The 12,500-nt window shown below is 34.7% G+C and overlaps 1 protein-coding gene across 1 annotated transcript in view; it reads left to right on the forward strand.

Moving 5' to 3' along the window:
* PHF11 (PHD finger protein 11) overlaps positions 1–12,500 on the forward strand; it is a 43,212-nt gene that overhangs the window by 18,405 nt on the left and 12,307 nt on the right. Inside the window, exons 4-7 of the mRNA XM_074217153.1 lie at positions 3,885–4,018; positions 9,654–9,691; positions 10,957–11,091; positions 11,913–11,984. Of these exons, the coding sequence (XP_074073254.1) occupies positions 3,885–4,018; positions 9,654–9,691; positions 10,957–11,091; positions 11,913–11,984 (379 nt within the window). The remainder of the gene's footprint in view (positions 1–3,884; positions 4,019–9,653; positions 9,692–10,956; positions 11,092–11,912; positions 11,985–12,500) is intronic.

A 12,500-nucleotide genomic window follows, 5' to 3' on the forward strand; every position in this document is an offset into this window, starting at 1 on the left:
CTTTAAAAACTGTTTGGTATTGGTTAAAAAATTTTGAAAAGAAGCCTTAATCATTAGCATAATTAAGAAATCATTTGGGAGGAGAATTCCTATTTGATAAGAAATGTTGGAAAATTGGAAAGCAGTTTATGTTTAAACCAATTCCTCATACCATATAATCACAGAATACTCAATGGATTTGCTGCTTGAATATTATGGTTATTCCATAGGAAAAAAAAAAGAGAGAGAGAGAACAAGATCCAGTTCCCTTCATAGGTATAGCTAGAGTGATCACCAAAAAAATAGATAATTTTTATTGCAAGAAATTGAAAACCTTTTGAATAAACAAAATCAATGAAAATAGAATTAGAAGGTAATATAATTTAAGTAGGGATTTTTTTTATTAACTATTATCTTATTAACAAGAGATAGGGTCAGAGACTGTACTTGTGATATTATTATTGTAGGGAACTCCAGGATGAGGGATCTCTCTCTCTCTCTCTTCCAATGCAGATTGGTATATTCTCTACCAGTTTTAGTTTTAGAGGGTTATTAAGAGAATTAGCAGATTAAGTGACTTATCAGAAAAAAAACAAATACATGTGCATATACACAAAATTAATATATGTAAAATAAAAACACTCAAAAGATATCAAGAAAAATTTTTAAATGTGAATTTGCTACTCTATAGCATTCCTGTAACAATTTGTTTTAATTCTCCGCTATATGTGCTTCTATGAGTTAAAATCAAGGAATTTGAATTCAGTTCTTCCTGGCTCCAAGACCATTTCTCTACTCATTATCCCATGATACTTCTTATGATCATTTGATTATATGAATTTTATTTTATAATCTGTCATAATACATAGTTACAGTAAAGAAACTTTTAAAAATAAATTTATTATTTTTTAATACTTTTTTTAACATTTTGAGTTCTGAATTCTCTCCCTCCCCTATTCCCCATCTTGATTAAGCAGATACTTTTATATAGATTATGCATGTGCAGTCATGAAAAACACCTTTCCATATTAGCCATGGTGCAGTGAATAGAGGACTGTCCCTGAAGTCAGAAAGACATGAGTTCAAATGTGGCCTCAGAAACTTAATAATTATCTAGCTGTGTGACCTTGGGCAAGTCATTTAACCCCATTGCCTTGCAAAGAAGCAAAACAAATAAAAAATTAGCCACATATTAAAAAAAGCAGGTAAAATAAAGAAAATGGAAAAATTATGTTTCAAACTGTATTCAAACTCCATCAGTTCTTTCTCTGGAGGTGGATAGAATTTTTTCATCATGAATCCTTTGCAATTACCTTGGGTAATTGTTTTGCTTAGAATAGCTAAGTCACTCACAATTGATTATCATACAATATTGCTATTACTGTGTACAATGTTCTTTGGGTTCTCCTCACTTCAGTTTTCCCAGTTCACATAAATTTTCCCAGGTTTTTCTGAAACTATCCTATTCCTCATTTCTAATGGTGCAGTAGTATTCCATCATAATCATATATAGCAACTTGTTCAGTTATTCTCAAATTGATGGAGAGCCCCACAATTTCTAATTCTTTGCCTCTACAAGAAGAACTGCAATAAATATTTTTGTACATGTGGATCTTTTTCTTTTTCTTTTTTAATCTCTTTGAAATAGAGACCTAGTGATGGTATTGCTGGATTAAAGGGTATGTACATTTTCATTTTCCTTTGGGCATAGTTCCAACATGTTCTCCAGAATAGTTGGAAGCGTTCATATACCAGCTGTGCAGTAGTGTCCCAGTTTTTCCATATCCCCTCCAACGTTTGTCATTTTCTTTTTTTTTTGTCATTTTAGCAATCTTATAGGTTTGAGGTGGTACCTCGGAATGTAGAAGAAGTCTAGTTTTAAATATTAAGAAAATGTTATTTGTGCCTGTCTGCATGGACCCTAAATCAGATGTAAATTCCCTTTTATAGTTTAGTGTAACTCCAATGTTAAATGTAAATTTAACCTCAGCTCAGTTTCCAGCCTCTCAGAATGGGTACCTGATCTCAATCATGTAGAGCGAGTGGGATCCCCTCTGCCTGCTCTTCCTGACATTTCTCTGCACAGAAGTGGGCAAGACTATAAAAGTATAGTCTAAATTGTCCTCATGTCCAGACTCATTCAAGATTAAACCCAGATAGCTCTTATGGCTATTTTCCTTTCTATCTTTCCTTCAGACACTCTTGCCTAGACCTTTGTCATTCAGCTTGTCCTCAAATGTCTCTCCAGAATAAAAATCTGTGAACTTTGCAGGCTTGTGAGGGCTACCTGTAAGTTTTTCACTTCAAGAACTCTCATTTTGTGACAGCACCACCAATTTCTCCTACATAAAGAGTTGTTTTAATTTACATTTCTCTCATCAATAGTGATTTATAGCATTATTTTTGTATGACCATATATATGAAGAAACTTTTCATTCAAGTGATTGAAGACCAAGGTACCTGTACCTTGAGATCCATCCATTCCTCAATAGATAAATGATCAAAGGATATGAATAATTCTCAAAAGAATTGCAAACTACTATTTAGTTACTACTAACATGGTAATATATACTATTTTAAAGACTGCTCCATGCCACTAATAATAAGAAAAATGCAAATCATCTCATTTTATCTCATATCCAAATTTACAAAAATGGAAATAGTCAGTGTTGGAGGGATGATGGAAAGATACTTGTACAATTTTAGGTGGAGCTATAAATTAGCCTAATCATTCTGAAAAGAATTTGGAATTCTGAGTTTTTAAGTTACTATGCCCAAGCCCTTTAACCCTTTAACATCCTCCTAAGGATATAGCTCAAGGAAGTCAAAGTTAGAAAGGACTAATGTCCAAAATATTTATGGAAACACTTCTTGTAATAGCAAACAGGAAACAAAGTAAATATCTATCAAGTGGAGAGCAACTACACACATTGTGCTGCTTTAAGAAATTATGAATATGAAAAGGTTAGTCTTAGCAAGGATGAGAGGCTCATGTTAGCTTTGGAAACTGGAACAGAGGAGATGGGATGAAATGTAGAAAAATTTAAAGGTATTAAGTACATTTGATAAGGGAGTTCACAATGAGTGACTTTGACTCTTCTGGGCAAAGTAGGTGAGGAATCTTTGGAGGAAAAGGGTAGTGGAGGTGAAATTGGAGACTTGAAGAAGGAAAAGATCTGAAATGTGATAGCCAATCAGAAATAGATAAAAGAATTTTCACACAGCAGTTAGGTCTTGATTGAGGTTCAATAAATAATATTGCTGACTAAACTTGTCTCAGGCTGCTCTGATGCTCCAGGTTGGGAGTTGGAACAAAATAAGACAAAGATACATAATTGATTCAGTTGAAGGCAACTCTCCAATATCTGTGCTGACCATGCTGATATGTCCATTGAATCTGAAGGAGAACTACCCCTTTCCTTCTTGTGGATTGGCTTTTGAACTAGCAGCTTGATTCTAGGTTCCCAGAGCCAGTTAAATCTTGAGAATGTTTTGGATACCTCTTTTTAAAAAATATTTTCATCTATTTGTTTTTTTCCAACAACATGCATTGATAATTTTCACCAATCTTTTTTTGGCAAGGTTTTTGGTTTTACATTTTTCTCCCTTCCTTTCCCCCGCCAACAGAAAGCAATCTAATATAGTATAATTACCTTTTATGGAAAAATTTGCCTAGCTTACATGAACTTATAGCTGGCATGGGCATATGACTTCTAGCAGTGTCCTGGAGCTTGGATATAGGAAATAAAATTATGGTAATGACCAAAAATGAAAGATTGACAAGATGTCACCTGTGAACCACTATGGGGCAAAGGATTTAGTAGTAATTTGACCATAATTTAAAATAAAACAAAAGCTGCTATAACAAAAAATTGGCTCAATATATTTTATTCATTTTTTTTCAGAAATGTTCATTTTGCTTTAAAAAAGGAGCTACTGTGGGATGTGACATTAAAAAATGTTCCAAGAACTACCATTTCTTCTGTGCCAGACAAGATCAAGCTACAATAGAAACTGATGAACATGGTGGAACTTACAAGTATTTAAGCATGCTCATTTATTTATTATTTTAGTACTTTATTAAGCATGTTTTTTATTTTTTATTTGATGTTTATTTATTTAGAGTGTTTAAGATCAGAAATCAAAATAATTTTAAAACAATTTTTATTTTCTGTTATTTTAAATTGACAAATACCATTCGTACAGCAATACTTCAGGCATGGGAGATAGGCCATACAAAGGATAAAGATAATAGGAGATCAAATGCTAAACTCAGGGAAGAAGAAGTAGACCAGATTGACTGGAATACTGAGTTTATGATGGGAAAGGAGGTAGATTGTGAAAAACCCTAAGTAGTTAGACCAAGTAGCTAAATGACTTAGTGTTTAGAATGCAGACAGAGTCAGGTTGACCTGGGTTTCAATCCTATTTCATTTACTAGGTAGTTAATTCATGTTTGCTTCAGTATAGTGAAGTGAATTTATGATCAATTGTTCTCATAATTTATTTTAAAATGGCATAAAATTAGTGATATTGAGAAGGGTCTATGATCTTTTTGACCACTAGAGCAGGACCCTAGCTGATGATTGTTTCTGAGGTATAAGCTTAAGGACATGCACACTGTTGGTCCTCAACAAAAAGCAAGTCCGAAGAACCCAGTGGATCCACTGCCTAGGAGAAATGCTGGACTCTGTCAAGAGCAGGTCTGATCTTTCATCAGGGTCAGATGCTCAGCAGATACCACCCTCAAATAGGAGCCAACCTTTAGCATGGACACCTGAGATGCCTTGACTATGGGTTCCCTAAATATGTGTCTCTCTACTAGAGCAGTCTGTTTCACTCTTCTCATTGATAAGTGTATTTATAGGAGAACATGCCCCAGGTTTATGGGCAGCGTGGAGGAGAAAGGGGGAATGTTTTATAGCTGTTGTCTTTACTATGTTTTCTTATCAAAGACCAAAGCTGTTTAAACCATCTGACTCTTGAACTTTAAAATAAGGGAAGGAAATAATTTAGAGTGTTCACCACACTAGATGGCTCAGAAATGATGTCCTTTTGGGCAGAAATAACTAGGAACTGTAGCCTCTACCTGAAACTTTAACACCAGCTCCACAGATAACATTATTGCAGAAGACCATTTCAATAAAAACACTCTCTTGTTTTTTCTTCCACCTATCTGACCAATTCTTTTTCACTGTTGTTTTTTTGGATCCCATCTCTCACCCCCTGAAACTGAGCCCTCTTTCCTTCTTTTTTTCTATAAATTCTTTCTTGGTTATCTCATCAATTCCTAGAAACCCTATACAGATGACTCCCAAATCTATATATCCAAGCCACCATTCCAGCATATACATCAGGAGCCAAGCATCAGGAAAAAGCTTTGAAAAGGCAGACTCCTTGTGTATACAGCAAAGGCTGTAAAGGAATTCAAATAAATTAACAACCTATTTTCTGCTCTAAGGACCATTTTAAGTACACAAGAAGATATATCACAAGGTAGTTTATATTTCATGCATTTAATACTCAAATAAGAAAAATAAAAGAGGTACATAAAACTAGATGTTATTTTCCTCACAGTAAACAAATGTATCCTTATAGAGTGAAAGCAGCCATGTGACCACAGCAGCCACTGTTGGAACATACACAGAACCAAAACTCCTTCTCCCTATTTTAACTCTTTTCTTTCTTCTACTTCCATAGTTTCTGAAATGGATGATAGGATAACCTTGAAATCTATATTTCTATTGGTTCATTGTGTCCCAGCTTCCTATTGGTTTCAGCGTTCAGGGAACACCAGTGAGTGCACTCATAATTTCTGAGCAGAATTTTGGGCATGACACAAAACAGAAACAGATGACATCTTGTCACCCCCTGGGTATTTGGCATTTTTTCTCTATGTTCTATGTTTGTTGACCGAAGCAACAAAAAATGAGGGAATTAAAATGTAGTATTTCATCAAAGGTTTAATGAGTTTTAAGAAATTAATAAATAAAAATTACAAACATAGTTCTGTCAATTTTTTTCACCCATGGACAGAATGAATATTATTATCAGCACTTAGAAAATGCTGTTGCACAGATGAATGTTAAAAAAAAGTAAGGAATTTGTGATTTCATTGGGTAGCTGCCCAGGTGTCCATCTTAGAGAGAGCCCTGATTCCAAGTGCCATTTTAACAACCCGTTCACTAACCCAACATAAAATTAGGTATCAGTTCTTGTTGAACCCATGTGAACTAGCTGAATCCCACCAGTGATCAAAGACCTCCATAAGGCAGTTAATAATGCAGTGGAGAAAGTACCAGCCCCAAAGTCAGGAGGACCTAAGTTCAAATGTGACCTCAGATAACTTGATACTTACTAGCAGTGTGACCTTGGGTAAGTCATTTAACCTTGATTGCCTCCTATTCAGAGCTGTCTCTGGTCAGTGGAAATAGATGACTTCAGAGGAGAAAGTAAGGCTGGTGACTTAGCACAGCACCCCCTCACTCAAATCCAATTTATTTGCCTGTTGTGGCATCACCTCCCTGATGTCCTTTCTATGAGAATGAAGAACAAACTTCATCATACTAAAGAGCAGAATGAGATGGAGGCAAGGATTATCCATGTCATTAGGAAAATGGAACAATAACAAACAATTCTTCCAGTCAAAAACTGAGAAAGAACTAAGTATACCTACTGAGGAAAGGCATCTTCAGGGAGCTTGACCTCTGTGGGCTGCAGAACTTTTTGAGGATTCCTCAGATGGATTAAAGGACTTCCATTCAGCCCAAAACTGTGCAGTCTCTACTTTTAGAAAATCATGCCATGTCAGCTTTGGACACAGCCATGCAAGATGTACTGGCCTTCCTTGCACAGGCTACTCCATCTCCAGAGTTTTCTTGTCCTGGCTGTCCCTCAGCTTTGGAATGTTCTCTCCCTCTTCACCTCTCCTTCATGACTTCTCCAACTTCCTTCAAGGCTCAGCTCAAATCCCACTTTTTGAATGTGACCTTTTCCTGGTCTCTTACTCCAGTGACTGACTTCCCTTAGAGATTACCTTCTCTTCCACTCTGAATATATCTTGTATGTGCATAATTACTTACACATTGTCTCCCCCATTCAAATGTGAACTCCTTAAGGAAAGGGACAGTGTTTTTGTCTTTCTACATATCCCCAAAACTTAGCCTGGCACATAATAAGGCCTTAATAAAAAAAAAAAAACTTGTCAATTGATAGAAATTCTTTTATTATTATATTAATTGACAATTATTAATTTGAGATCTAGGCTTTTCTCTTTTATTTACTTACTTAAGGCACAGCCCCCATTAAAAAGTCAGTTTCTGAAGGACATGATTAATTGATTTGATTGGTCTAGCCCTTAAGGAAATATGTTCTCCAGTCCTGGGTGGGACCCCACCTAACTAGGAAATTTAACTGCTATTCAGAGTGTAAATAGATTCTAGTCTAATGGAGTTCTTAGGAGGTAAGGAATGGGGGAGTGGGTGAAGGGGAAAGAAGCCCTTGACCTTGTATTCTTCTATTAGAATTTAGGGTGAGTCAGCTAATGAAGTAGAAAATCATCTAAAGTGGTCTGGATGAAGACAGATTTTCCTGTCCAGATTACTGGAAGAAACTGAGTCTCATAATCAAGTCAACTTCTCAGCAGGAATAGCTGAAACCTTTTAGCCTACTTCCTTATTAAATATCCACTAATCAGAGTTGATTTTCACATGTTAGGTAGGAGCATTCATTTTCAAAGAATATTTAAGAATATCAGTCACTCCATGTTTTTGTCTTTGGTTACTAAAACCACTGACTTTAACTTTCCCAACTAGCCTAATTAATAAATTGATTGTTAATCACTCAAAAATACTGTCTTAGGTTTTTAATTTGTCATGGTGACTTGACTTACTTCTCTCTCCTGCTCTAATCCTACATTATTACTATTTGCCTACTAGATATCTCCAACATTTTATGCAGTAGCGACATCTCAATGACAAGATTAATAAACTCAATCTCTTCCTTCTTTTCCCTAGCTTCCTTATTTCTCTCAGGAGTATCACTATCCTGACAGTTAATGGATTCAGAGCCTCAAAATCAGTCCCAAACCTTTGCTCTTTCTCATCCCTTACCGAATTCAACCAATTTTGTTGATTCTGTATCTCCAAAATACCTCACATCTACCATTTGCTCTCCATGTATAGCCACCACTCTACTTCAAGTCCTATCCACTCAACTGGACTATTGAGATAGACTCTTGGTCTCCTTGACTCCAATCTCTCTCTTCTCTCATCTATCCTCCATGTAGATAGAGAGATAATAAAACTGAACCAGAAATTCTCTTAACACTAATTACCTAATCACCAGAGCTTAAATTTGATGTCAGCTAAATTCTTCACGGTCTAGCTGGTTATGTGACAAGATGGTTTAAGAAAATGATACGAAGTCAATATAGAAAAATTCTCTTATCACAATAGGGTCATACATAAGAGATCTGTAAGGAACCATAATTCATCTAATCCAACCTCATCTTACTTATGAGGAAAACTGAAGCTTAAGGAACTTAAACAATTTGTCCAAATTCAAACAGGTGGTAATGTAACTGGTATTAAAATTTAAATGCAAGTGTTCTCTGTCTCTAGAGTCCTTACTTTTTTTGAGGACCAGAGAGTAGAGTCTTAAGGAAGGAAGTCTTGGAAAGGAAGAAAAAGAATGAGTGAAAATAGGAATGTTCAAGCTGTCTTGTGACAAAATGAATAGGGGAAACCCCCACAAAAAAACTAGTTATAAGGGCACTTAATAGATAGAAGTCTTTTAAAAAATATATTTAAAATAGCTTCCTTCATCACTCTGAGAGAATTTTTTTCGATTATTACTTTTTTCCTTTTATTAAAGATTTTGAGTTTTACAATTTTCCCCCCAATCTTACTTCCCTCCCCCCCACCCCACCACTGAAAGCAATCTGTCAGTCTTTACTTTGTTTCCATGTTGTACATTGATCCAAACTGAGTGTGATGAGAGAGAAATCATATCCTTAAGGAAGAAACAAAAAGTATAAGAGATAACAAGATCAGACAATAAGATAACAGTTTTTTTTTCTAAATTAAAGGGAATAGTCCTTGAACTTTGTTCAAACTCCACAGCTCTTTATCTGGATACAGCTGGTATTCTCCATTGCAGACAGCCCAAAATTGTCCCTGATTATTGCACTGATGGAACGAGCAAGTCCATCAAGGTTGAACATCACCCCCATGTTGCTGTTAGGGTATACAGTGTTTTTCTGGTTCTGCTCATCTTACTCAGCATCAGTTCATACAAATCCCTCCAGGCTTCCCTGAAATCCCATCCCTCCTGGTTTCTAATAGAACAATAGTGCTCCGTGACATACATATACCACAGTTTGCTAAGCCATTCCCCAATTGAAGGACATTTACTTAATTTCCAATTCTTTGCCACCACAAACAGGGCTGCTATGAATATTTTTGTGTACAAGTGATGTTTTTACCCTTTTTCATCATCTCTTCAGGGTGTAGACCCAGTAGTGGTATTGCTGGATCAAAGGGTATGCTCATTTTTGTTGCCCTTTGGGCAACAGTTCCAAATTTCTGAGAGAATTTTTAAAATTTGTTTTTCAGGATTTTTAAATCAAAGGAAATAAAAAATAAATACTAATTATTTTAAATTACATATTTTAGAGTGTTCTGCCAAAAACATTCCCCTGGAAAAAGCAACCGTAAGTTTGTCTTCTTTGATTTCTTATTCAAGATCTTTAGATAAGATACCAATTACAGAACTATTCATAATAGCATAAATTTAACATGTAGGGATAAGTCATGAACCCATGATTTCATTGATACAGGAAACTCTTGGGTGAGGAAAGGAAAGTTCAGGTGACTTGCCTAAGGTCACATAGCCAGGATATATAATAGGACTAGGTCTTCCTGGTTTTGAGGTCAGCTCTCCATCCTCCTACTAATCTTTTTTATCATATGGCATGTTAAATAGCCTGTTTTATAACTGTTAAAATTTGCTTGTTTTATATTTTTTAAGATTTAATTTCCCCAGTATAATAAATTTGCCTTCCAGATCAATTTGGGGCCATACAATGCATAATGTTCTTCTCAGAATGAACATCTTTTCTATTCTGTATGTGATACCTTCCAGATACACTGAAGGCAGCCCTGTCTCACTAATCACTTGACTTCTGTAGATGAGTGTTTCTTCTCTTTCAAAACAGTGATAACACAAATTTTAAAACTCCCCTTTATTGTGACAGTTGTTATTTTACCAAACATGGATTAATCTAAATTCTTTATCAAATTTGTGGGCTTGCTATATATTCATATTCTTAATGGGCCTGATATAAATGGGTAGCCTGGGCTCAGAACATAGGAGGTCAAACATTAAGTGACATTCTTCTTTCTATTCTTATAGTATAGAGATGCCATGTCAAAGGAAAATTAAACTCTAGAGGGTATGATTTCTTAATTTTTTTATGTCATGAATTCCTTCAGCAATCTGGTAGAGTCTATGGAACTCTTTCTCAAGGCGTATATCATTACTATATATTATCACTATGATATGAAGCAGGCACAGAGTTTGGTTTTATCTTTCTTCAGAGTGATCTCTGTCTACAAACTGAAAAAAATGATAAATTTCAGTTTATGGTTAGGGAAAATAAAGATGTATTTTATAGACACCAGGCTAAGAATACTACTCTAGGGTCATCCCAAAGAGATGAAAAATTATATCCAAAATAGTCTTACTTGAAAGGCTTATACATTTGCCCCAAATTTAAGTTTTTTTCATCACTGTCTCATAGTTTCATCTAAGAAAAGGGTTCATTAAAAATTGCAATTAGAAGATGTCTAGAAAACTAATAAAGATGTCAGTTACTTGAGTTTAGCCATCATTAGTTAGGCAGTAAGTGAGTCAAGATAAATGCACTATAAGACATTACATATGCAAGCTCATTAAAACAAATTCTATGCTAAAAAGGTGTTCTCCCAACAAAAGTTGACCTGCTGAAGAAGATGAAAAATGCTGGGCTCATTGAAAATTTATTTGAAGCTCTATTAGAAGATCTTGATCAGATTCATTTCAAGCTTAAGGACAATACCACCTCAGAAAAAGGTACCATAATTATCATGTCTTAAAATGTGAAGAACCTTCCTAAAGATCAGCAAATGAGACAGAATACTTTGCTCTCTGTTTTGTTTATTTCTACTACTTTTCATTCATATCCTTTTATGACATATCTAGAAATATAAGCAATATAAAAACTACCAAAAATTTATTTAGCAAATATGTAAATATGTAAATTCAGAGCTACGTTCAATCATGAAACATTGAGCTGAAATTTAAGAAAAGCTGCAAATCTCTCCCTGATGTCAAAAAAAATTGTTAGAAAAAGTTATTTTACTTTTTCACATTTGCATTGAAACTTAATTTGATAACTCTTTACTAAAGATTTGGAACATTCTTTTCAAAGCTGTGAACTCTTTTTAACCACAGATGATGCAGATTATATAAATACACACACACACACACACACACACACACACACACACACATATTCTAAACTTCATTAAAATTAAAATGTTCACTTATTCCTGAGATCGAGAATATGCAAACTAAATTAATTGTTCATTTTTTTATTTGTCTAAATCACTGATAAGTAATGTTTTTATATTTGTATTTAGTTTTGTTCTACTTTATATATTTGTCCTAACACAACCTATCTTCCAAGTTGTATATAACTTTATATTCTTTGCAAATACTTGAATGAGTTGTCTTCCCTGTTTGAATGTGAGTTCATTGAGGAATGGCAATGATCATTTTGCAATTCTCTACAGTTAAGTGCTTCATGAAAGGACTTTTGATTGACTAATTAATGTTTGGTTCCCTTGTAAACAGCTGACTTAAATGAATCTTTCTCCATTTTCCCCTCCTAGAATTACAAGAAATTGCAACCTTACTCTTTGACTGTGACATATTTAAAAAATCACTGAGGAAAATATCTTCAGGTATGTACCTTTGAAATATAAAATAACCATTGTAGCAGAGTTTAGATAAAATTTTTATGACATTGAAAGAATGGGAGAATAGAGAACTGGTTCCCAGTCAAGGAAATCTGGGTCCAAATTCTTCCTTTGGTAATATACTGTACCCAGGGCACCTCTCCCTGTAAGTTGCAGAACATTTTTGCTAATGAGAGTTCCTTTTTGGAACTTACCTATACCGATGAAAAACCAGATCTAGACCTTTAATCTTTTTTTTTAACAACAACAAAAAAAATGCCTTTTTTTGTAAGATTTTCTAAACCTATGAATGAAAAAATAATACTTTGCAAAAGGCAATTTCATATTGGTGTTTGGAGAGGGAACCTCATATTCCCCTTCTGGTGAAAATTTGCTACCTTATTTGGGATGACTCTCATAGATTGTAAACAGAGATCACTCTGAAGAAAGATAAAACCAAAATTATTATCCAATTGACCACCAAAGACCTCTAAAACATTTTCATGAGTGAGAGATCATTAG

Source organism: Macrotis lagotis, chromosome 1 (genome assembly GCF_037893015.1).
Source record: "Macrotis lagotis isolate mMagLag1 chromosome 1, bilby.v1.9.chrom.fasta, whole genome shotgun sequence".
In the NCBI taxonomy this organism is placed as follows: domain Eukaryota; kingdom Metazoa; phylum Chordata; class Mammalia; order Peramelemorphia; family Peramelidae; genus Macrotis; species Macrotis lagotis.